The following is a 12,132-nucleotide window of genomic DNA, read 5'->3' on the forward strand; positions in this document are numbered from 1 at the left end:
AGAGTTAGTGTTCCATAGAGTGTTCTATAAGAAATTCGTAAAAATACTATGAATCAATGAGATCAAAAGAAAGAACAAAATCTTGGTTCGCTCATGTTAGCTTCCATTGACATTGCTATTACAAACCTCTGCAAATCTTTTCAGCGCTTACATTCTTGATTCTGAGTTATATATGTCTTATATATTAAGACTTAGAAATCTTCCAAAATTATAAAATCCGTGATTGAAGCTCCAAATCAGTAGTATATTCACGTTACCTTATAAAGAACGTATACAGATCGTATGTTTCCAATTTACATCAGCATATAAATTATTATTTTTCCCAGCGTGCCCCTGTAGTTGTTGCAAGAATACTGGTCACTACACCATAAACGGTCTACTACAACATTTAAAGCTAACGTTGCCATTGTTTCTGTTGCCTTTGCCATTCATATTTTGGCTACCACAACATTGTCATCTATCTGTTGCCTTAGACATCCAAAATCTGTTGCTAGTAACTATTGTCGTAGAGACTGTTGCTTTAGGTATGAAGATTTGTTGCCATAAATATTTATTTAAAATATAAATGCTGACGTGGCTCTAGTGTTTCCTCACCCTCGGACCCACGGATGCTGATGTGGCAGTGTGGGTCCCAGTGCTGCTGACGTGGCATTGTGGGCCCCACTGCTGCTGACATGGCACTGTGGGCCCCACAAGTGGGCCCCACTGCTGCTGACGTGGCACTGTGGGCCCCACTGCTGCTGACGTGGCGAGGCAGTGTGGGCCCCACTGTTGCTGACGTGGCAGTGGGTCCCACTGTGGGACACCTCGCTACTGATGTGGCATTGGGGGACCCTTGTGGGCCCCACTCTGGATGACGTGTCAGTACGGTTGTGAGATGTGAAGAAAATTTTTTAAGGTTGAGGAATCGAACCCCCAACCTCCCATGAGAAAGTATATGGTGCCAACCACTGCACCAAACCTTGCACTTGGTCAAAAATTCCATTACTTTAATATAACCTGTTTACAAAATCTTGATTAAATCAAAAAAGGTAGCATTACAACTATTATTTAAAATCCGTTTTCAACGATCCATCCGTACAGATGTTAAAGTCTCGTGACTTCGGTGATGCGAGAATTTTTTCGAAAAAATCTGGATTTATTCGATGCCGTCTTTTAACAGTCAAATCGGTCAAAGCTGCCAACTCGTGTCAATAGACTAGTGCAGAATGAAGAAAGAATTTTTTTAAAAATCTGTTTTCAACGATCCATCCATACAGATGTTAAATTCTCGTGACTTTGGTGATTCGAGAATTTTTTCGAAAAAATCTGGATTCACTTGATGCCGTCTTTTAACAGTCAAATCGGTCAAGGCTGTCAACTCGTGTCAATAGACTAGTGCAGAATAAAGAAAGCATTATTTTAAATCCGTTTTCAACGATCCATCCGTACGGATGTTAAATTCTCGTGACTTTGGTGACGCGAGAATTTTTTCGAAAAAATATGGATTTATTTGATGCAGTCTATTAACAGTCAAATCGGTCAAGACTCCCAACTCTTTTCAATAGACTAGTGCAGAGTGAAGATTGTATTTTTTTAAAATCCATTTGCAACGATCCATCCGTACGGATGTTAAATTCTCGTGATTTTAGTGATGCCCGAATTATTTCGAAAAAATATGGATTTATCTGATGCAGTCTATTAACAGTCAAATCGGTCAAGACTCCCAACTCGTGTCAATAGACTAGTGCAGAGTGAAGATTGTATTTTTTTTAAATCCGTTTTCAAAGATCCATCCGTACGGATGTTAAATTCTCGCGATTTTAGTGATGCCCGAATTATTTCGAAAAAATATGGATTTATCTGATGCAGTCTATTAGCAGTCAAATCGGTCAAGACTCCCAACTCGTGTCAATAGACTAGTGCAGAGTGAAGAATGTATTTTTTTTAAATCTGTTTTCAAAGATCCATCCGTACGGATGTTAAATTCTCGTGATTTTAGTGATGCGAGAATTTTTTCGAAAAAATATGATTTTATTTAATGCGGTCTTTTAACAGTCAAATCAGTTAAGACTCCCAACTCGTGTCAATAGACCGTATATTTAAATTAATCATGGATCCAAAAACTTAATTTTGGTATTAAATATACATCAAAATATTAATAAATTGATTAAGATTATTAATAAACAAAAAACAATAAGTAAAATTATCTTATTTTAAATAAATAATTAAACAATTTAATTGAAATAGAATTATTATATTAATGTTGTTGCTGAAAATTAGGGGAGCGGTAAAAACAACCGCCCATACTTAGTGAAAATTTCGAACAACTCATTTTCTAACACACACTCACACTACTCTCAGCTCATTCTCTCTCTCACCTCACCTCACCGCACCTCTCTCTGCTCAACTCCTCACCGCTCCTCCGCACCTCTCCGCTCACCTCCTCACCGCTCGTCACCTCCTCTGTACTCCTCACACACTCACACTTATCCTCACACACTCACACCTCACACACTCACACCTCACCTCACGCTCATAGAAATTAGGGCTTTTAATTTAGGGCTTTTTAATGTTCTTTTTTTACTATTTTGCTTGCTGATTAGGGATTTCATTTTATCTCAGGTTCGATTTGGGTTCGATTTTGATTGCTTGCTTGCTGATTCCGGTTCTATTTTGCTTGCTAATTAGGGTTTCGATTTGGGGCTTTAGTCGGTTTCATCTCAGATTCTTCGAGCTTAAGGTAATTTCATCTCTTGTATTCTCTTTGTGTTTTGTGTTCTATTTATTATTTGTGTTCTAATATGTGTTCTGTGTTATATTCTGTTTTTGGTGTTTTGTTATTATATATTTTTAAATCGAGTTGGATGTGCTGAGTTAGATTTTTTTTTTTAGTTTTGTGCTTCTCAGTTGTGCTAGGAATATTTATATGTAAGTAGTTGTGTTTTTTGTGTTTTGTGATTATATATTCTGGTGCTTTAGTTGAGATACTAGGAATCATCAACTAGATTTAAAGTTTATATATATGTTGTGTGCTCTGTATTGTGCTCATTTTAATGTTTATATGCTCTGTGTTTATATGCTCTATTTTAACATTTTATATCCTCTGTTTATATGTATTATGCCATGTTTTAGTTGAGGATTATGTTTAAGTATTTTAGGTGAGGATTATGAACTGTTAGTAATTAAGTTGAGTGATTATATAGATATTACGTATAGGTTATATAGTGTAGGCATATGTATGTTAATGACTTAATATATACCAGAACCTACAGGACATAAGAATCATGTATATAGTCATATGAGTTCCAGGTCTAACTTTTAAGTTTTATACTACACTTTATACAAGGTCCTTAACAGCAATTTTCATTGATAATCTTGTTATAATATTCAACGTATATTATAATATTTCTATGATTCTTATTTGTAGTTATGGACGACGAGGAAACTATCTGGATAAATCTTCCTAAGTTTAGTGAGAGATACGTTAGTGGGGTAGAGGCATTTACCTACCTTAGCAGCTGCAATTAAGCCTCCAGACTTGAAGAAAAAGCAAAAAGAAAGGGTGCAAGAGGACAGCGAGGATTATGTTCCAGAGCATACGGAGGAACATGATGATGATAGTGATTCTGAAGTTCCGGCAAAGGTGTGTCACATCTGGAGATTCAATCTACCACTTTATAACCCATAAAATGCTTAAATATTACCATGTGTACCTAATTATATATATATATATATATATATATATATATATATATATTGCAGAAAACCAAAAATGTGAAGAAGACCAAGTCTCTTTTTGGACCAACAACTCGTTCAAGATCCAATGCTCCTCCTGTGAAAGATGTTACAAGTGACAAGGAAGTGAATGATGCAAACCACGAGGAACATGTCCCTATTCAGTTACCAGAAGCGGGTGGAAAAGGTACGGTGGATGATTATATGGCTATGCGGAAACGCCAAAGGGAGAATTCTGTAAAGGCTGCCACAACCAAAAAACCACCTCAACCTGCAGAACCACCTCAACCTGCAGAACCTAGCTTGGCTGATTACGAAGATGGAGAAGAAAATGAAGGTCAGCATATATTCCTTTCTTCATTTTTCTTGTACAGCCTTGCTATAAAAAAAATTTCACAAAAATTGAATTTGCCTGATTTTATCGATGTGAATATTTATGATTTTTGTGATGTCAAATTAAAAGAATTCACATCAGTAAAATCAATAATATTAAATATAATCTATATGTCACTAAAATTCTTAAATGGTATTTAGAAGAGACTGAAAGCACTGAATTTATAGGTATTGGCATTGTGATAACATATGGATATCTATAAAGCTAAATTTATGTACACATTATTATTAGTCTTGACGGCTTTATAATGGGGTAAAGGGACTAACCCAAACCATATACGGATGCATAGTAATTTAAATGTGCTGCAAACAGAAATGTTTTCATATAATATGTCCGAGACCTGATATGCTTTATTTTTTTATGTAATGTTTTTTTGTTCTTTCTCTAATTAATGCATCATCTATTTTGTTCATGCACCTAAAGTTGAAGTTCCAAAGAGATTCCGAGGAGGAACAAGAATGGATAGAGTTCACTCCAGGCCCTTTGACAAGAGAGTTGTGATTGACATGAATAGCCGTTTCCAGCCTATTTCAGATGACGACAAAGTTGTGTCTGAACTTAGCAATTTTTTGGGGACAATGGCGAGACGTTGTGTGGCGCTAACTTATGTAAGTTGGCGTCATGTTCCTAAAAGCCTGAAGGACACAATGTGGAGTTATGTGAAGGTACATACTGACTTTAAATAAATGTAAAATTTTGTTTTTTTCGTTAGTATTTCAGGATGTACAGTAAAATATTCAAGATTAGTTTAACATATTTTATGTTCAACTTTTTGAAGCAACGGTATATTATTCCTGAGGAATTGAGAGCATGGTCGATGATGACAATTCAAGAATCTTGGAGGGGGCGCAAGTGTCGCTTGAAGAAGGCACATTACACTCCCTATGACAATGATGAGGATAGGCTGGAAAATAGGCCTGAAGATGTTCCACTTGAAACTTTCAAGTCGCTGATAAAATACTGGGGAGATGCAAAAGTTCAGGTATATGTGTTACTTTAAAACTCTCAGCATCCTTGTTTTTCACTTTAATAGAGATAAAAATTTAATTAAAAAGGGATAAACGTAATATGATACTGTGTTTATATTTGTGGTCTTTTTCTAAAAATTATAAGCGATGTAATGTTATAAAATTTTTATTTCAAATATTTTTTGAATGTGATATTTGCGATATTCATAGCATTCATGTTTTTTGCAGGAAAATGCGAGGAAATGTGTTGTGAGCCGTAGTTTTGTGGTTGACACACATACTGCTGGTCCTAGATGTTTCTCACAAGTAAAATACAAAATGGTATATCACTTCTTGAATGCCTTGTTTTATTTATTATTCATGTGTTCTTAAATTTTCATGTGTTCTTAAAATATACAAAAACATAAAATCATAATCTTTCTAATAATTCAGTTATATTCAATTTTATGTATACGCTCTATCCTAAATTTCCTTCGAGTTTATGTACTAATTTATTAATGGAGTTTGCGTCCATAGGCTGTTTATAAATGGAGTTTGTATTCGAATTTGTGCTTTTTTCTAATTTATATGTGTGCTATGACTAAATATCAAAGTTGAAGTCATGTTGTAAGTTTATATGTATTCCAAGATAAATAAATTTGATGCTAATAGTACTTTTTAAAATTGTATTAGCTAATATGATCGGATGTTAATGTCTCATCTAATTGATATTGCTATACTTGTGATCTTTTCTACTAGCAAAAGAAGATGCAGCAGACTATGCCGGATGCGGGTGAACCATCAGATGCGAAAGTTTTTGTTAAAACTCGTAAACGACACCCAGGACGCACATATATGACTGAGCCTTCTGTAATGAAGTACAGAATTGTAAGCATTTAGTTTTTTTTAATTAAATGCTATGCAACTGAATTACTAGTGTAACTTAGAACTTGATATATTTCATTGGTTTCGGTCTCCTAAATTTGTAGGATAAGATTAAGAAGAAGCTCAGCACAGCAGAAGAGGGGATTGATGAACTGATCACAGATGGAAAAGAACATGGTTCATCTTGGCTTGTAGGAAGATCAGTGGAGCCATCCAAAATTCCTGCCGCTGCTCCAACACAGACGTATGTGCAGGACCTCACAAGCAAGATAAGGGAAAGTCTGGTGGAAGAAGTCGAGGCAAAAGTGAGTGAGAGGGTGCAATCAGAGTTGGATGCTCAGGTTAACAAAAAGGTCCAGGAAAATTTGACATATGTGCTTAAAAAATTGGGTGAAGCAAACCCAAATATCAACATTGATCTTGGGGAGCTTTGCACGACCGTCTCGAGTGACCAAGAAAATGGCACTCCTACGACTGGTGGCACTAGCTCTTAGTTAATTATCTCTGCTCTATTTTAGAGAATTTATCTTTTGCTTATAATATTCTAACGTAGACATTGTGCATTAACTATGGTTGAATGGTATGTACTTGGTAAATTAATTCGGTGGATTTCTTGTAGTTGCTTGGGATATATTATGTAGTTGTTGGATTATTTTGGTGAATCTATGTAGTTGGTGGATGTATGTAGTTGGTGGATTCTTTTGGTGGTTTTATGGAGTTGGTGGTTTAGTTTGGAGAATTGTAGTTTGTGGATTCTATATACAGTTGGTTGTGTATTGATGTTTTATTGGTAATTATGCAGTTGGTTGTGTAATGGATAGGCCACTTACAAACATGCTATTTCATTTTTTCATATCTAAAACTGTTGGCATTGCTATTATAAACTGTTGGCAAAAAGAACAGATTTATCAAAAAAATGTTGCTAAAATATGTTGCAGTTGTTGAAAAATATGTTGGCAAAAACTGGGGACCAGAGGTGGGCCCCACTTAATGACGTGGCACCTGTGGTCCCCACTGCTGCCGACGTGGCAGTGAGGGACCCACCATGATGACGTGGCAAATGTCCCCACTGCTGCTGACGTGGCAGGGTGGGACCCACTATGATGACGTGGCATATGGGCCCCACCTTTGATGACGTGGCACATTGTGGGCCCACAGTTGATGACATGGCAAATGTGGGGCCCACATGTGATGACGTGGCATCAGGGTCCCGTCACTGCTTATGTGGCAGTGGTGGGTCCCACAACTTCTGATGTGTCACTTATGGTCCACACAGCTGCTGACGTAGCAAAAGCGGTCCCCACATGTGGGGCCCACTTCATTTTTCAAAAATCTGTACGCAACGCCAACACATATTTGTGTTGGTATAGGCTAACTGAATCGTTGCTGCTGGAGCCTAATAAAACATAAAATTTGATGTTGGCATAGAGGAATGCAGTGTTGCCATAAAGAGCAAAGGCAACATCGAAAAATGCAACGCTTATATATGTTGCCTTTGATCGATTTTTGGTCTATGGCAACATATTATGAAGCTAAAGCAACGTTTCATGGGTGTTGCCATATGCATTCTATGGTGTAGTGTGGTGGAATCAACGGCTGGTGTTATGTCTCTCTCGTCTCTTGATAAGCTGCGTCTCCACGGAACTTGACCATATATATATATATATATATATATATATATATATATATATATATATATATATATATATATATATATATATATATATATAGGGGAGATATCTGACAAGTTATTCTACCTTTGTACAAGTTAATCATTACGTGTGCATCTATGGGGAGATCTGACAAATGATGTGAATCCTATATACCAAGATTTGTTGGAACGACCCGTCATATTAATCATGTCAAGTGTTATCGTGCGGAATCACACAGGTTAGAGTGACATAATTCTCCGTTTGTTAATATGGTTTTTATTGTTCAATCCTTCCGTTTGCCAATCTGCTATGAAAACATCCACGTGTTTGTAGGAATGGTTGTAATCACCAATATAAAAGGAAGATAATTATATTGAATACACTACCATAATTTATTCAACAAGTTAAATGTATGAAAGAGTTCGTTAAAAAAAATTCTTCAAAATTACACGTAAATCTTATACATGTATAGAATAAGTTGAAAGTATTATTTTAATATATACTATGATTTTGTTATACTTCTCTTTTAGAGAGGGTAATACTAATATCGAAATATTATAAAGAGAATTTAAACTTTATTTCAACATTTTAATATTGAAATTTTGACGAAAAATCTAAATCGACATTTATAATTATAGTTAAATTTAATATTTAATATCCGAGAGTCGTCGTGGAGAAATTTTAACTATGTTAAAAATATGTTAATTTTCTTTCATTACCTCTTTTGAGAATGCGTACTCATTGAGACTCAGTTTGGCTTTGCTTTCACAGATTGCAATAACCTTTTTTTGCTAAAAAACATGTGAAATTATGTGAAAAATTTAAGAGCAGGTTTTTCGAACGAGAACTTTTAGTTGAAAAAAGTTATCATAAATTTCACCATCTAATCTTACGAGAAATCTTTCTTTTTTAATATTTTAACTCAAAATATGTAAATATCAAAAAAATTAACAAACAAGAATATGATTTTAACACAAAATATGTAAATATCAATAAAGTTAACAATTAGTAGAAGTTAATATCACTAAATAAATAATATTCTATTAAGTTAATATCACATGGATTGAGATTATTTGTTGTCGAAAAAGTTTAAAATGTATAAATTAGATCCAAAAGTGAACATAATTTTAAATAGATTAATATAATGCTTGATATTTTTATATTAAATAAATTTAACAATTTATTTACGAGAGAAATCTATGTCACATACATCATTAGGATTTTTTGTTAACTATTAACATCAATATTATTATGTAGTCATGAATATAATTTTTTATATTTTATTGATAATTAAATAAATACCTATATAACATGATGGTAAAAATAAATATATTATCATTCACAGTGGTACATTTATATTTTTGAGATTTGTTATTTTTCAATTTAGTAATTTCAATGATAAAAACAATGTATTATGGTCTATTCAATATTTTTAACATATATTTCATGATATTAAAATGTTATGAAGTATTAAATATTTTTCTGAAATGAATAAATAAAAAATAATTGACGTCCGTGCGCGGAGCGCGGGCAAAAAATGCTAGTTCATAAATTATATTAATTCGAAGGTGAATCAATTTAATAAATAAATTATACAAATAATTTAATTATTTTGAGAAGTGAGATAATTAAATAAATACTCATAAAATTATTATCCTTCAGCAGCAGGGACTCCAGGCTTTGTAAAACTTTGTAGATCTTCGTCTTGATCGAACGGCCACTTGTAGTTGATGCAGAACACTTAATCTGAGTAGCTGACACACAAATGTACTGTCTGGTTCATCTGTATCTAGCTGAATTAAATATTCTTTATCAAATAAACATTTGAGATGTGGCTTTTTCGTCGAGTCTTTGTGTTCGTAGTTCTTCTTCATAAGTAACAATAGTATGGAATCTTCTGAATAAATAAAGTATTAAAACCTTATACCTTCTGGACTTCTGTACATGCTACAAAAGATTATTTGTACACTGAGGCTTGAACATATTAATGAACTTCTTCCAGTGTTGTGCAGCAGCATCCTGAAATTCTTTAGACATATAATTTCAATAAATCACTTGACGTTCTTCGTACGGATTCCTTCAACAGTACTTGCTATTTACTTTGCTTTCTTATCAGAGTTGAGTTGGTACCTCTTTAATTACAAATAGGCTAAACATATGCCTTTCAATCTCCCCTATTTGTTTGTTATCATAAAATGCAAATTATCGAGAGGATAACTCAACTAACTGATAAGACAAAGGATAAAACATGGAAAGATAAATAGCAAAAGTTTCTGGTATTTAATTAAACATTCACCAGATTCAAACATAAACAATAGATTACAAAAGGGGTGTTGTTTTTGAACAAATATTACAATACCCTATATAATCTAAAGATCACTTCTCCTTCCTCAGAATCAGAACTATGAAGGATAGGAGTTGATGGTTCTTCCCTGGTTGGCACTTCTGATGTAGTGTATTGAGAAATATTCTTTCGAGTGCAGTAAGCTAAGATCATATCATCAGCATCAGACTTGGCCTTAGAAGCGAAGCCCTTGGTTCTGAGAAGAGTGGAGGCAAGAGCCAGTTGCTTTGCAGGATACTTCGCAAGTGCTTCTTCATTGAGATAGACAGTGCTGAAGATCTCCTTGTGAACGAACTTTACACAGTATGGGTTTCTAACAACCTGTGGACTGTTGAAATCAGCACAATCCAGCAGTTTGTCGCGAAAGAGTTCGTTCAGGTTGGAGCAGCGCTTAACCTTGTTGCGAAGTACCCAGAGCTCAGTTATAGAGAATGATTTAAGGAATTCGACAAATAGTCTGAATGAACCATTTCTCTGTGTATAGACAATTAGCTCTCATTCTTCTAGCAATCCCTTAACTGCCACAGTTAAGTATTCCAACTCTAAAGCAAAGGCATGCATAAAGACATCCTCGTCAGGGTTTACCTCTCGAAGATCATAGATCAGAGATAAAAGCTTTTTGTCATTGAAAGGCTCCCTTTGAGGTCCATTAAAGATCCTTCTTGCAATGTCCCAGCTTTTCCCTTCCTTTCTTCTAATATCAAGATTCTTCTGCTTGCACGCAACATCATAGATTTTCTGTTTTTCAATCTTGATTTGATCCTCAGTGATCAACTTGTCCTCTAGAAGTTTTTGATAATCACGAAGCTTACGCTTCCTGGCTTCATTTTCAGCTTTGAACTTCCGGACATTCTCCTCGTGTTCCAGATGAACAGATTCTTCATCCTGAAACAAATAACTCTCATCAAATTTACCTTCTTATTCTTCTTGACGGTAGGTAGCATCAAAGACGTCATCATCATCCATGTCATGTGGATCATCATCATAACTATCAGAGTTGAAGACATTGTCGGATTGATGTAACGGTTCTTTGCCTTTTTACTTGTCCGATTCATTGTCAGGGGCAGATCCAGAAGTGGTATTTCCCTTGTTGGACTGATTTGAGCTATTGCCTCTATCATCCCTGTCGCCTTTGTCTCCTCTATTCTCCCCCTTAGTTGAGGGATCCTCTTCGGAAGGTTGATCATTTGACTTTGAATTCCTGAGGAGTTGATCAAGTTTGCTGTCGATAGAATCAAATTTATCCATCTAAAGTTGATGATTGGATCTCATTTCGACAGCTAACTCATGGATCTCTTCTTGAAGCTCATCCCTGGAGGAACTGGATGGCCTTTCATCAGCTTTCTTTCCTAGGGTCACCAATTGTGCACCCTTGAGCTTCTCATTTTCAGCAATCATCTTGGTTAGTTCAGCTCTTAACTTAGTCATTTGTTCTTCAAACAGAGCAGGGTTAGTGTGTGCACTCACCTCACGTACACTCAAAGCTGTTTCACTAGCCTCACGTGCATGTGTATCGCTCGGTGTTTGCCTTACATCACTCTGTTCATTCACTCTGCCTGCTGTACCTGTATATACTACCAATGTCCCCTAAGATGGGTTCAAAGGTAGTGGAGGAACAAATTGTCCTCCAGAAGCCTGTGAAGGCAGATTAACTTGCACGCTGCCAAGTTCCGCCTGATCAGAAAAGAAAGAGTGAGCAGAAAAATGTAATATAACATATCGGGGCGGGGTGGGGCGGAAATATATTAAATCCCCATTGGGGCGGGAATGGGAATTAAAAATATATCCTCGCGGGGAATGGGGCGGGGACGGGGCAGGAAAAATATATATGGGGCGGGGCTGGGAAATGAAGTCCCCGCCCCATTTTTAACCCTAGATGTGAGGGCAGTTCAAACAATTTTTTTATTAGTATTGTGTGTACATTGACATGAGGACCACTTAAACAAATTTTTATATTAATTATAATTTTTTTTATTAATTATATGTTTTACAAGAACATGATTCAAAATAACTTTTATGCAATTATAATATTAATTCGTATCCAAATTTATAAAAAATTGATAACGCCGCCGCGAAGCGCGGCTTTATTCACTAGTTATATGCTAATGGATTTTAAACAAACCTATATAATATTTTAGAGTATAATCTAAAATCCTAACGAATTTCAAATCCAAAAATAAAATATTATAATCT

General features: G+C 35.2%; 1 protein-coding gene across 1 annotated transcript; it reads left to right on the forward strand.

Moving 5' to 3' along the window:
- Positions 1–674: 674 nt before the first annotated feature.
- LOC135150430 (uncharacterized) lies at positions 675–6,437 on the forward strand. Its single transcript, XM_064086724.1, has 8 exons — positions 675–837; positions 3,501–3,625; positions 3,745–4,054; positions 4,535–4,776; positions 4,890–5,093; positions 5,308–5,400; positions 5,818–5,946; positions 6,048–6,437. Exons 1-8 carry the CDS (start codon positions 675–677, stop codon positions 6,435–6,437), a joined length of 1,656 nt encoding a protein of 551 aa, XP_063942794.1.
- The last annotated feature ends 5,695 nt before the right edge of the window (positions 6,438–12,132 follow it).

The sequence above is a fragment of the Daucus carota genome, chromosome 2, assembly GCF_001625215.2.
Source record: "Daucus carota subsp. sativus chromosome 2, DH1 v3.0, whole genome shotgun sequence".
Classification (NCBI taxonomy): Eukaryota; Viridiplantae; Streptophyta; class Magnoliopsida; order Apiales; family Apiaceae; genus Daucus; species Daucus carota.

Coding starts and splice junctions, on each gene's coding strand:
- LOC135150430 (XM_064086724.1), top strand. CDS start 675: ATGGCACTGTGGGCCCCACAAGTGGGCCCCACTGCTGCTGACGTGGCA. Junction 4,777..4,889: donor CAATGTGGAGTTATGTGAAG/GTACATACTGAC, acceptor AACTTTTTGAAG/CAACGGTATATTATTCCTGA. Junction 5,094..5,307: donor GGGGAGATGCAAAAGTTCAG/GTATATGTGTTA, acceptor TGTTTTTTGCAG/GAAAATGCGAGGAAATGTGT.